We start from the raw sequence: 14,100 nt of genomic DNA, 5'->3' as shown, positions 1-14,100 counted from the left end.
ACTTTCACTTTCACAGCGCGGCGGCGGCGGCGGCGGCGGCGGCGGCGGCGGGCGAGGGTGACCGGCCGAGCGGCGGCGGCATGGAGTAGACGTGCGGCGGCGGCGGCGGCGGCGGACGCGAGAGACAGCGGCAAGCGCGGCGGCGGCGGACCCGGAGCCGGCGGGGCCGAGCCTGCGAGCGGCGAGCGAGGAGCGGCGCCGGGCCGAGAGCGGGGCCGCGGGCCGGGCGGGAGCCGCGCGGCGGAGGCCGGAGGAGCCGAGCCGGAGCCCGAGCCCGAGCGCGGCTGCCGCCTGCCGGGCCTCCCCTCGCCGCGGCCGGCCGCCGCGCTCTCGCCCGGGCGCCCAGCTATGTATTCCCCGTATTGCCTCACCCAGGTACCGGCCGCCGCCCCGCGCGACCCGGGAGGGGAGAGGGCGCAGGAGGCCGGCCGGCAGCGCGGGCGGGCGGGCGGGCGGGCGGGCGGAGGGGCCGTGCGGCGGCCGGGGGAGTCAGCCCGCGGGCAGCGGAGGGGTGCAAGCGGTGTCGTGGGGAGTCCGGGCACGCGTGCGGGCGCCACAGTGCGCGTGCGACCCTGGTCACCGGCAGACTCCTTTTGGGGAATCCGGGGGTGGCCGGCTGCGTGCGTGGCGCTGCCCTGGAGCGCGGAGCGGGAGTGCGTGTGTGTGTGTGTGTGTGTGTGTGTGTGTACGCGCGCGCGCGCTCGGCTGGGGTGCGGTGGGCAGCGGGACTCCGGACGACTTGTGGGCGACTGTGGCGGCACCCGGGCAGCGTGGCCGCTGGCAGTGTTTGCGGGGGTGACAGAGTGGCAGGAGGTGATCCCGAGGGCTCAGAGCCTGGATCTGTCCGGCCGAGCTCTCAGGGGCGGGCGCAGCGGTTCTCGAGGGTGGCAGCGGCTGGCGTGCGTGGCGGCGGCCCCTACGTGGGGCCGGGGTGCCCGGGACGGGCCGAGCGGCCCGGGCGTCTCCCCAAAGTCTTTGTTCAGGCCTCACATGGGAGCGGGGCTAAGAAAATGGCGGGGCTCCCAAATTTCGGAGGGGCAGGGGAGGGGAGGGAGAAATGGGCGCGCTGCCAGCCGGGGCCGCGCCTCTCCGCCGACCCTGGACGTCGCCGCCTCGCGCCCCCTCCCCTCCGCCCAACTTTTCTCCGCGCAAACTTTCTGGCCCCCGCTACTCCGGTTGCAGTGCGGTGGACCAAGCGGGCCTGGGGAATCCCGTCCCGCCGCCCGGAGGCGCGAGGGCGGGAGGCAACCGTGGACGCCGCCTACAGTGCTGCGGCCACGCCGTCGGGTCAGCAGCTAGCAAAACAGCGCCGACCTTGGCGCGCTGCGAGAGCGCGTCCCGCGTCCCGCCTCCAGCGAAGTTCCCTGCGCAGCGCTCCGCAGAGGCAAAGGCCCTGGGGATGCCTGCCCTTCTACGCCAACCTCTTTGGGCTGTGGCCCCAGACTCGGAGAGGGTGCAGGAACTGACCGGAGTCCTACAGCAGTCCTGGCAACGCTGCCTGCAGGGCCAGGCCTAGGCTGGCAACACAGACTCCACAGAGTGGACACCAAGGGCCTGCCCAGCGGTGCCCACCAGCAGGACCTATTTGTGTGGGGAATCTCTAGGCCAGGGGTCCTAATTCTCCTCTCTGCCAGCCTAAGCCTTGCTAGCTGTATGCCAGGTGTGCCCACAACTGGGAGCGGGAGTCCATGTGAATGTGGCTGCTACATGAGCCTGGTGTGTGGCCGTGGGCAAGAGGGTATTTCTGGGATTAGTGTCAGCTGTGACCACACCATGCCCTTGTGTGTGTCAACAGATGCAACTGTGTGGTGTGTGCGTGTGTATATGTGTGAGTAGATCTCAGGGGTCTGCGTGTGGCTTCTATGGATTGGCCGTGGGCAGGCCTGCATGGCATAGACATGTGTGTGACCCAGGGAACAGGTTTTCCTGTACAGGTGTAAGTATATGTCAGTGAGGTGCACATTAGTGAGGTATGTATCATGGTGTGCATGCAAGTGTGAGCAGGCACTCTGGTCACTGTGGCAGTGTGGGGACCCCGACATCTGTGCCTCTCACTGGCGCTTCACCCCATTTTGGGCTTCTGCATGATGATCTTGCCCACCTAGCTGGGTCTGAGCCATGGCTGCCTTTGGAGTTACGCTTGGCTAGTCTGCATGGCTGGTGTTTCGGGCCTAGTGGGACCAAGACCCTACACTCAAGCAGCCCCTTGACCACCAGCTGCCAGTCCAGCTCCCTGGCGTGCCGCCTGAGGCCTGGGTGAGATTCTGGCCCTCAGCTTTCACAGTACCCTGGGAAAGAAAATGCCGATTGATCCACTGTGACAAGACTAGGAAGGGGCTGACCAGACTCAGGGTGATAGCCAGTGCTTGACTCTGTGACACTCCAGAAGGGAGCAAGGGCTCAGCTCTGTCACAGGCCTCGGCTTCGACAGCTGGGGTGTGCCAGGACAGGTGGGTAGGAAAGTGGGCACAGTCTGAAAGGGTGGCTGCTGTCCGCGGGTCAGCAGGGGCTACTCCTTTGACAGCTACATCTCTTGGATCCAGAGTCTCTGTTTTTACGAATTTTTTTGCTTCCATAGTTTACCCTGCCAGTCTCTCTCTGTCTCTCTGTCTCTCTGTCTCTCTGTCTCTCTCTCTTTCTCTCTCTCTCTTTCTCTTTCTCTCTCTCTCTTTTTGTCCTATCTTTGTCCCTCTCTCTCCCTGTCTCTGTCTCTGATTCCGGCCCCATCTCTGCAGCCCCTCCCCTCTGCGTCTTGGACTCTGTCTCTCTCTGGCCTCCGTCTCTCTCTCTCTCTCTCTCTTTTTCCTTTTTTTCAAACCAGAATTGGCTTCGATTTTAAAGTCAATAAATGATTGAGCAGGAATGAGCTTGGAGCAGCGGGGCCCTGGCGGGGAAAGGCTCTGTGGGCGAGGGGGAAGGGCGACGGGGGAAAATCTCCTTCTGGAAAAAGCATCGAAATCCAGGGCGGCTGGGCGGGGCGCTTGCTGGAGCTGCTTGAGCCTGCTGCAGCCACAGACCTGAGTCCTCAGTGGATGGGAGGGGGCAGATGGATGGGACTCCCCCTCCAATAAGCAGAGATGCACACCAGAATGTCATCGCACACACACACCGCTGCCACCGCCAAGATGGGGACATAAACGACATGCTCACACTGATGTCCAGACACATGGCCACTGACAAACTTACAGACACAGGAGATGGTGGATCTGTGTTCCCTCCCTGCCCAACACACACACACAAACACACACACCCCTCAAAATGGGACATGTGTATTGACGTCGGCTCGTGGACACATGGCCATACCACTGGTACAGGCTGAACCAAGTGTGTGTTCACCCCCACACTTGCTTACACAGACCCAGGAATGGATGGATGGGTGGACACACACCTTTACACAATGCTCTTGGCTCACCCAGGTTTGTACACAGATATGCGTGCCCTCAGACACACACTCTCACCGACGTTCCCTGCCACACAGCCACACGAGCAGCAGAATGTTTATGTACCCTTATTTCTGTGAAGCTGCACACACAATGGTTCCAGAGGAGGGGGATGGGCTGGGGCTTCCCTGATGCCCTCCCCCCCCCTTAACTTTCTCTGTGAGTCACTGTGACCACCCTTCTGTCCCTGTGAAGCTGTCACTCCCTGTCCTGGCACCCATGTGGGGCCCCCTTTTTATGGCACATTTTCTCTCTGGTCGTGGCCCTTCCTGCTTCATAGCCAAGGCTGGGTGGGAGGTGTACGCAGCATGAGCTGGGATGGGTTAGGGTCCTCTTGAGCCTGGGTTGGGCTCCATGAGATATTTTGAGGCTGGGCCAGGCTGAGCTCGGAGCTGAGGGCTCTGCTGGGTTATTGCGGGAGGCAGGGTGCTCCCCTCTCCTGGGGCCTGGAACCAGGCATCCTTCCCAAGCTAGTAATGTCTTGTGTGGCCTCAAGGGCTCCCAAATAGAAGAGGGAGCAAACGTTATGAGCTGTTTGAGCTCCAGCTCTGTATCTTCTAATCCTGTGACCTGAAGCACAGGATTTTCCTGGTCTATAAATTAGTTAATAATAGTGCTTACTTTTCGGGCTGTATTAGGCTCAGGCATGTAGCATGTGCTCAAGAAACAGAATGACATTTGGTTGTCATTTGGTTACCATTGTTAGGCCACTCCCAGGCCTTCCAAACTGAGGGAAGGCTACTTTAGTGGGGTGAGAGGCATCGTTGAACACTTCTTAACCATAGAAATCCAAGTGGACTACCTGGAAGAGGAAGCAAGAGAAGAGTTTGGAAGGAGAGAGGCCAACTCATGGCCCAGCAGTTTTCTCCTGGGTGGGGTCCTGTACACCAAGCGGAGGGCAGCAGGTGTTCAAGGCAGGGATGGTGGAGGACAGGGGCAGGAGGGAAGAGACAAGGCCCGTGCTGCCCTGTGGGGACCAGATGGCTTTCTTGGGGCTCTGGTTGTCCCGGTCCTTTCCCTCATCTTGACACAGTGCGACCAGGTGCGCTTTAGGTCTGATCTCTGGGGCTTTGTGCGGGAGTGTGAAGAAGTATGTGTGTGTACAAGTGTGAATGGGGTAAAGGGCCTGGGGATGAGGATGGGTCCTGATGATGGCTTCAGGGTCTTCTGCATGGCTCCAGAGCCTTTTCTGCATCTGTACCCAGGCCTTATCACCTGGGTCCACCATGGGGTCAGGATGCATGTGTGGGACCCTGTAGGGGCACTTCACAGTGTCCATTGGTCGTCGTGGGTGTGTGTAGAGGTGGGCGTGCAGCCGTGGCTGTGGCAAAATTCCTCTGGTGCTCTGTGTCTGACCGCTGGCCTTCACGTCCAACCTGCTGGGAACCCAGCCTGTTTTGTTTGCTTAGTCCCTGTCCTCTGCTCTTGAAGTGCGAATTTGGGGTCTTACGCTTTCCTCCAGCTGGACCAAGAGAGAGGAGAGGAGTCCGGGAAGCCTGTGCTACCCTCCAACATAACACTGAGGAGGGCTCCAGTTGGGTTGGGGCAAGGGGGTGGGTATCTTCACTTTCCTGCCCCCCAGAGCCCTGGATGTTGAGGTGAAGGGGCCAGTGGCCAGCTATGAGCTGCTACCTGGGTTTCCCAGATTTGCATGTGTTCATCGGCGTCTTGGGTCTCAGAGCCACCATTTTCTCGCAGAGCCATGTGGCCATGCATGTCTGCATAGGTCCCTTTTCAAGTGTCCCTCTGTCTCTGAGTGTCCATCACTGGGTACATGCCTGCCTGCCTGAGGGTCACCCCAAGCGCCGTCTCTGTGTATTTGGGTGACAGTGGGGTCAGGGGTATGAGTCACTGGGCGTGTCAGGTGCCTGATATGGTCTTTGTGTCATGGTGCCCCTGTGGCGCGTTACTGTACAACGACTTGTATCCTCTGGGTGTCTGACCATCAGGGGAGGGAGTGCATCCATGTGCCTTGCCATGCATGTCGACTTATCCGTGTTGACCTGTGTCGGCATACGTGTTGATGTGTGTGCCTATGGATACTGCCCTCATGGCACTGTGCATTCTGGGCTCGTCCCCGTGAACACTGATGTGTGTCTTACCACACCGGCCCCTCTCCCTGGCCTCTCTCATCCTCCCGGCATAGTGTGAAATGCCCACTATGGCGGCCAGGCCAGCGAGCAGCTGGGAGCTTGCTGGCCTCTCCATAGCTTCCCATGAGGTTGGGCGGCCGTGGTGGCCCCGCTATGGGCCCCGCCTGTGCCCCTGGCCCGGCATGGACAGAAGCCCGTTGTGTGGCGAGGTGCGGGTATGTGTTTGGGCCGCCCACAGGCCTCCCTCTGTGCCCGGTGTGCATTGATCTTGGCTTCTGCCTGTGTCCGTCCTGGCCTGGCCAGCTGGGGTGTCCGGTTGTCTCCGTGGGCCTGAGCCCACTGCTCCCAGAGCCAGGCCTGCCCTGGGTCCCACACCCAAGGCTGTCCCTCTGAGGCTCTGAGAGCGTGGATTTGGAAACTGAGGTCCCCCTCTACCCCCCCTTTCCTCCCTCTCTCCTCCCCTCCTCCCGCTCCCTCTCTCCCTCTCTCTCTCCTCCTGCCAAACGCGTCTTGGCTCTGTCTGAATATCTCTCCTCCTCGATTTTTGGCTCCAGCTCTGGGCGCGTTCACTAAAAGAAGAAGGGCTAGCTCCCTCCCTCCCTGCCCCCCCTCACCGCTTCCCCACTCCTGAAGAGCCCCTCTGAGGGCGGGAGTGGCCATATGCAGGGACCTAGACCTCCTGCGTGGGCTTGGCCAAGGGGGCACAGGCCTGGTGGGTGAGGGGGCCGCGAGGATTGGGCCTGGCAGCCTTAGAGGCAGCGGCCGGGGTGACTGTGCTACCCGGCTGAGCGGGCGGGCAGGTGGGGAGGGGTTGGGGGCACGGAGCTGGGGTGTCTGGCTTCTGGTGGGGCTGGCAGGCCTCTGTGAGGCGCAGCTGTGCCCAGAACTCTGAGCTGCGTTTGCCACCACTACCGATGTGGCTGCGCCAGCCGGGGAGGGGGAGGTGGGTGGCGGGCACTGCGGCACTTTGTGGCCAATTGGAAGCCGGGGTTGCACTGGGAGTTCTCCCCCCACTGGGCCCCATCCTGAGGGGAGCCAGGGGTGGTGGCCAGCAGCAAGTAGGGGACAGTGCCACCACCACTGCCGAGGACCCTGCCGCCTTGGCTGACAGCTTGGTGTCAGCCTTCCTGGCATAGATAGGGCAAAGGGCGGGGGTCTGTCCCTATCTGAATTGGTGGAAGCCAAGCCGCAGGAAGGGGCAGCTCAGCGGTGCACCCCACCTCCTTGGCCTCGGGAGGCAGCAGGAGTTGGGGGTAGAGGCCAAATCATCAAGGAGGGTCCGTCTGTATAGGGGCTTTGGTCGACTCATCTCGGGGGTTTATTCCAGGTCCATCTCACACCAAGTCGCACTCTCTCACTGGCGCACACGGGCACAAAGAACCATGCTGTTGCACACAGGCGCGGCACACCCTGGCACAACACACCTCCCTTAATCAAGCACACAGACACAGGCATCCCCACACAAAGATGGTCGTCTTCACACACAGACACCTAGAGATGTCCGCCACACCCGAACACATCAGTGCAGGAACACACGTGGGCGCAGACTCTCAGGCTCACACAAGTCACACAGTAACATGCCGTGAGATACACAGCACAGACATATGCACTGCCCCTGCCAAACATACAGAAGTGCATGGACCCACAGACACGCAGTGAGAAGCACCCGGGACAACATGCAGTAATATCGTCAGACCCCAGAAACTCACACAGGAGCCGCGACATACCCCCACTACCATCAGAGACACAGGAGCCCACGCATGCACACACACAGTAGCGCGCTCCGAGACTTACGGTGAGATATACACACTTGGAAGTGTCTGGAGACATTTTTGGTCGTTACACGGGGAGGGTGGTTTGTCCACTGGCACCTAGTGGGTGGAGGTCGGGGATGCTGCCCAACACCCTACAGGGCACAGGAAGGCCCAAATATCAACAGTGCCAAAGTGGAGAACGTCAGCCCTAATACATTGTCAGACACACAGTAACGTACACATGGGAACAGATAACCCCTGACACCCATCTCACACTCACAGACACACGCAGACAGGAGGCCAGCTGACACAGTGTCTCACAGTCTTGCTCACCAGGGCCCAGCTGCTGTTACACATACAGTCCTCCCCAAGTCCAGGCACAAAGGTTGTGGCATGTACACAGCCTTGTGTTGCCTCAGCACACAGGGATGAGTGTCATACCCACACTTGCACCTGGGCCACACCTGGCCCTGCTTGGAAATGGCACCTGAGAGATGAGACCTGCCCTCCTGGCATCTCCCCTCCATCTGCCGGCCCTCTGACTGTCTCTGAGCAGCAGATTCAACCACCCTAACCTCTCCTGATGGAATTTGGAGCTCTGAGTCCCTGCGCTGGTTTGCTGAATTCTGGGAGGACACATGCCATCCCTGCCCAGGCCACTCCTGGCCTTCTGGATCCAGAGGTGGGCCCAGTGGACGAAGGCTCCATTCTCACTGTCTTGCTTCTGGCAGCCATCAAGACAGTCTGGGGTGGAGGCGAGGCTAACTTCTGAGACTCTTGTCCTCTGTAGGGCTGTCTCGCTAATATTCTGGCTTCTGACTCCTCATTTCTGAATATGAAAAAAGAGCGAAGAAAAATGGCTGGTAAAATCAAACAGGAAGAAAGCCTTTTGTAGGATAATAATGAAATGAGCATTTGTCCTAAAAATCAGAGCGATGGCTAAAGTCTGTGTTCACTGTGTCTCACCCTGTATTAAGGGCCTTCCCAGCTGGTCTCTCTGAGTTCTTCCATGTGAGGCAGGTATGGCAGGGGTTAGCTGTGCCCGTGTGTGTTACGGTATGGCAGGGGTTAGCTGTGCCCGTGTGTGTTACTGTGTGTATCTAACAGTATATTAGGACAGGGTTTCTCCACTTTGACACTGTTGACATTTGGGACATTTGCACATTATTAGGAGAGTGTAGTCTTTGAGCCAACTTCCTGGGTTTGAATCCTGGCTTTGCTACTCACTAGCTGTGTGACTTTGGGCAAGTCACTCAACCTCTCTGGGCCTCACTTTCTTCTTACAGGGTTGTAGTAAGGATTAGAGGAGTTGGTTTACAGAAAGTGCTTTACAACAGTGCTTGATGTGAAATAAGTGCTTGATTTCATAGATCAAACACATATTCAGAGAAGAGCATCCAGTGCCAGGGTCAAGGGCTAGGAGACGGTGGAGCCTAGGCCACTTCTCCGATTGCCACCATCCTAAATCCTACTAATGGGACAGAATTGCAGCTTATTCTCTGGCCTTTACCAAATTTCAGAGTGGGCCTGTGTGTCTCCATATCCCCATTTGAAGCTTGCCCCGGCTGTTGGCCCTTGAATCCTCCTTACCACTCTGACCATCAGATCTTCTTCTGTCCAACACTCAGAATAAGAGTAGGTGGTCGTCACACCCCCACTGGCTAGGCTCACCCTCACCCCAGCAGGGCCTAACGCACTGTCCCACACCTTGCTGGGCACCCAGCCGGAGCCTGCGTGCTAGGGGTGCAGCCGGGGGCTTGTGCATTCCTTCAACAAATATTTACCAAGCACCTCCTGGGTTCCAGGCCCTGTCCTGGGCCCTGGGGGCTCAGCAGGGAGCAAAATCAACTGAAGTGCCAGCCCTGGTGGGAGGGCAATGAACCCGATAAACAAGGGAGTGTCCAATACTTGAGGCAGCAATAGATGTACAGGGAGAGAACAGGTAGTGCCCACGGAAGTGCTGGGCCGCTGCGGTTTTAGCAGAGATGGTCTGTGAGGCTGACTTTCAACTCAACGTCCCTCTGCCAGAGCTCAAGTGTAGGCCCTTTCCCTCTCAAAGGGGCAGTCTGGAGGTCGCCCTACCCTCTGCCTTGAACGCATGGCCTGTTGTTGCTGCAACCTGAGGTTACCCATTATGTGTACTTGTAGATACGATGTATGCTGCCTGCCCCAGACCTGAGGACAAGATGGCTGGGGCCTCTCCTGTGCAGAAACTGGGCCTCAATGGGCACCAGGCGTTCACAACCCTGCTTCTCTGAGCCTGGGGGTGGGGCAGGGGCAGCTGGCGGCCTGGAGTGGCACTTCCACCTGGGCCCCTCGATTTAGCTCCCCCGGGGCGGGCCCAGTTTATTTTTACCGCAGCCCGTCACCCTGGCAGTGCCAGGCAGCGCCATCTTTGTAGGGTCTTGGGGACCTGTTCACGGCTTGGGGGGGACCTGGCTTTGTCTGCTGGACCCCTGATTTCTGCTGGGCCCCTATCTTCCTCCAACCCTGAAGCTCCAGGCATGAGGGCCCTGGGCTGGGGCCGGTGGGGTCGGCACTATTGGCTGGCAACCACCGTGCCCAGGCTGGTGGCATTTGGTTTGGCGCCCTGCCTGCCCGCCACCCCCACCCCATGCCCGGGCAGAGCCGAGCGGCTGCTGCTGCCAGTCTCCATTTTGAAGCTTAGGGTGGGGGTAGGGGAACACTGGGTGCCTCCCTGCCCCCTGCGTGTCCTGTGCCACCTGGGGCTTGTCCCCCTTGCCTGCTACCACGCCCAGACTGCTTTCCCGCTGCCCCTTTGCAGCCTGGAACTCGGTGATGATGCCTGCCTGGCTCCCATCTTCCTGCTCACTTCCTCCCTCCCTCTTCTTCTCTCCTGTAATGGCTCACCATTTTGGCATCTCCTCCCCTCCCCCTCCCATAGGCGCCAACTTCACTCCCAAACCCTCCGACATCGCCATCACTGATCTCTGCTGCCTAGGGCTGGGATCCTGGGAATGAGAGCTTGAGGGGCCGGGCATGTGGGCACCAAGGACTTTCTGAGTGCTTGCGTGTGTGTGTCTGGACGGGGACACATGCTCCAAACCAGCTTGTGCCACCTGCCTTGAGGTTGGCAGAGCAAGGCTGCAGAAAAGGGGTGGCAGAGAAAGTGCAGACCCTTCCATTTCTGGTCAGCCCTTGAAGCCCAGTGTCAGCCTCTGGGCAACCGGGAGACCAGGGTGGGCTTTTCTGCCCTAGCCAGAGCCTGGACTTTCCAAAGGGAGGCTACATCTATAGGATGCCCTACCCCCTCTTCCCCCAAGTTTCCCCCAAGGCTTCAAGTTCCTGCTCTCCTCTCCAGAGCCTGGGTGGGAAACCAAGCCCCACATTGGGCACTCGTGCCCCCAGAGGGCCAAGGGACTTTGGAGGAACCGGTTTACTGCCCCCCCCCCCAGCCCGCTGCCTGTGCCTCTCTCGGCACTAAACAAAGTTTGCTAAGTAACTTCAAATGTTATTTGAGGACGGCCTGGCCTCAGCCCAAGACGGCCCTGTGGAAACTTGCTTTTCGCTGCCGAGGCTGCAAGTATCAAAGACACACTTTCGGGGGGGGGGGGTGCTTCCATGCCTCTCCCCCCTCGGTGACAGGGGCTGGCCCTGAATGGACACACAGAAGACACACAGAGGCCCGCTCTGACAGAGGGACACACACATCATGCGGCTTGCACACCAGGTGCATGACAGCTGTGGACGACGGCACACACCCTAACACACACAACATACACATACTGACACACCAAGGGGGGAGGGCGGGGTTCATAGGGTGCTGCCCCCCGCCCATGGGCCCCGGGATTTTTCCAGCTGGAGGTTTCTCAGAGCCTGGAGTCCTATATTCTTTGGTCTCCTGGTCGTGATTGGGTGCTAGGAAGTGTCCCCTCTCCTCTCCCAGACTCAAGTTTTCCCAACTGTAGAAGGAATCGGTGGGCCTGGGTGGTGTGCGAAGTGGAATCCCACACTGATTAAGAAAATGCCTGGGTTTTCTTGTCACTCCACCAGGGTTGATTCGAGGAGTGAGTCCCTAAAAGCAGACAGGGGCTGAGCACAGGGTTGGGGTACAAGCAGGGCTCATAGTGTTTGCTGGCATGGCTGCCAGTCCTGACCCCACAAACCTGATTTGCATCCACCTGACTAGAGGCTTGGACGCCAAGCAGCTCCGGGGTCTCCAGGTCCCAGGGTTTTCTTACCTTCTCTCTCCATTTCCCGGCTTTTCTTGATCTTTCCCCAAATCCCTCCTTCTCCTGGTCTCACCAGCCCTGCCCAGGCCTGGAGCTCAGGGAAAGTGTGGGAAACAGGCTCAGGATGTGTATCCCTCATTAAAGCCAGCCAGGCCTGGAGTCCTCCATGCCTGGAGGTCACTGATGACCCTCCTGGGGTCCCACAAACCCAGGGATGAAGCTGGGGGTGGGCATCTGAGCTGGCACAGTAGGTAAAAGTGAGGCTCTGTCATAGGGTCCTTCTGACTTGTTACCTCCTGAGGTTTGCAAGCTGGTGGGGTCTCACTCAACACAACAGAAAGGCCAAGGCCCCAGAGGACACTAGACGTTCCCCCCCCCCAGTCCGCAAGAACCTCCCAGTCTTACTGTCACCAAGGTAGCTTTGCTGGGGTCCCCTGGTCCCAGCCCCACACACTGCCTCATCTCCACTCACAGTCGGTACTCACAACACCCCACCACCCGCAGTCTGTCACACAGTGACAGCCTGTCACAGGCACTGCCACACACCGGCACAATCTGTCGTCCACGCACAGTCTCACACACAACCTGTCACACGCGCACACACACAGCAGCACAGTCGCACACACAGCCAGCCTCACGCGATCACACCAAGCATCACAGCTTGTCACAGCCATAGACTCCTCACAATAAAAATAACAGCTACCAACTCCAGAGCAGTTATGCCAGGGCAATGGGCGGGTGCACGTGACCTCCTGTAACCCTCCCAATATGAGGCAGGTATGAGTAACCTGTTTTACAGATGAGGAAACAGAGGCCAAAAAGTCAAGTGCCAAGGTCATGGGGCTAGAAGTGGGGTGGCAGGAATTAGGCCCACAGGGCAAGCCAGACTCAAACAGGTCATCCTGCTTTTCAACCCACTCCTATCTACTTGAAGCCACCCCTCCTGACCTACCCCATGGAAATTCCCTTCCCATTCCCCAGATTAGGAAAAGTGAGGTTCTAAGCAGTCCAGCCAAGAAACAGGGGAAGGGCCCTCAAACTGTCTAACCATGGCTGAGGAAATTTGAGCCATGCCCTCCACCCCAAATGCTACTTGGCTTTTAGTAGCCCACTGCGGTGCAGCCTGCTGACTTGTGAGATTTCCTTGTGTAGGAGCCTTTTGGCTGGGGCCAGGGAGGCAGAAAAGTTCAGGGTCCTCAAAAGCTCTGCCCCTGTCCACATGGGAGAAGTGGCAGCCATGGGCTCCTAGGCCCCCTCCTCGTAAGCCCGGCCCAGGAGCCTCAGGCACCCTGCACCCTTACTCCCCAGGGCCCTCCGCATTCCAAGGCGCTTCCTCCTCTTCCTCCTCCTCTGCAGTCCGCCTTCCCTTTTTTCTTCTTTGTTCCACCCCCGCCCGCTCCCCGGGGCTTCCCCCATTAGAGCTGCCCCGGCCAAAACCAACACTGCTCCGACGACATCCCGCCAAAGCCCGCGGGGCGGCCGGCCCTGCCCCCTGGCCCGCTTGGGGGTAGATCCGGGCTCAGCCCAGCCACGACGGTGGCCCCGGGCGCACGTGGCCACTCCTAGGGCGCGTGCAAGTACATGCGCACAGTTCTGCGTGGCGGCCGGACGGGACACCCGGACGCACGTGCGCCAGAGTCTGAAACTTCAGCGGGCACTCGGATACATGCACGCACAGAAGCACGCTGCTTCACATCCTCCAGAGTGGCTCTGCCTGGGGTCCAGTTTGCCCTTGCCCGGCGCCAGACCGGGATCCCAGGCACCGCCAGCTTATATGCACAACCAGGCCTGACAGCCCAATGGGACTGCCAGGTAGCACGTGCCCGTAAACACGCCCTTGGCCAACAGCTGATCAACGCGGGGTCCCCGAACTCTCTCTCTCTCTCTCCCTCTCTCCTCTCCACCCCCTCTCCGTTTGCACCCATTAGGTACTGTCCTACATTCCCTTGGGGGTCCCGGGCTCAGGTGGGTCCGTGAGCCTGCACAAGCCGCTGGTGCCCACGCACGTGACTCCAGGCCCACGTGGGCACTCACCTTCCCAGCCTGCATATGCGTGTGTTGCACGTGAATCCCACACCTGCCAGGCCGCCCTGGGCACCTGGCTCCAAAGCCGCATTCAGGTTGTTGGGGGAGGGGACTGGGAAGTGGAGGCCTAATTCCCACCGCCCCCATTTCTCTTAGAACACCGCTTTCCCAAATGTCCGTGGGGGCACAGGTGAGATGACCCAGGCTGCCCAGTAGCTCCCCTGCGTGTGCTATATTTATATTGAAAATTTGTACCTCTCTCTATATTTTTATATGTTAAGAACCTCCCCCGATTCCTGCTCCACGTCTGTACTTGGATTTTTACCACCCCCACTCGGCTTCCTCCCAAACCTGCAAAACCCATTTCACCAAGCAGGGATGTGGGGCGAGGTGGGAGCAGTCTTTCCCTTTCTGATTGTGGATGCCCCATGTTTTTAAAGGCCAGGAACACCCCCTCCTCCCCTGAAAAGGTCCTCCCCGAAACACAATCGCGGGGGTGGGTGCTGGTGGCGAGATGTTGCTTTTTGGTGTGTTTGCTGTTGCTGCTTAAATTAATCCTGAGTGACGGCCCGCAATTCCTCTTCACAAAGAGGCC

General features: G+C 59.2%; 1 protein-coding gene across 3 annotated transcripts in view; it reads left to right on the top strand.

Moving 5' to 3' along the window:
* Positions 1–14,100, top strand: part of NFIX (nuclear factor I X) — a 94,451-nt gene continuing 80,351 nt past the window's right edge. For all 3 annotated transcript variants that reach the window (XM_033133748.1, XM_033133745.1, XM_033133740.1), the window contains exon 1: positions 1–375. In XM_033133748.1, the coding sequence (XP_032989639.1) occupies positions 349–375 (27 nt within the window). In that variant the 5' untranslated portion in view covers positions 1–348. The remainder of the gene's footprint in view (positions 376–14,100) is intronic.

Source organism: Rhinolophus ferrumequinum, chromosome 18 (assembly GCF_004115265.2).
Source record: "Rhinolophus ferrumequinum isolate MPI-CBG mRhiFer1 chromosome 18, mRhiFer1_v1.p, whole genome shotgun sequence".
Classification (NCBI taxonomy): domain Eukaryota; kingdom Metazoa; phylum Chordata; class Mammalia; order Chiroptera; family Rhinolophidae; genus Rhinolophus; species Rhinolophus ferrumequinum.
Note: the sequence above shows the minus strand (reverse complement) of the source record. Positions and strands in the feature narration are given on the sequence as shown.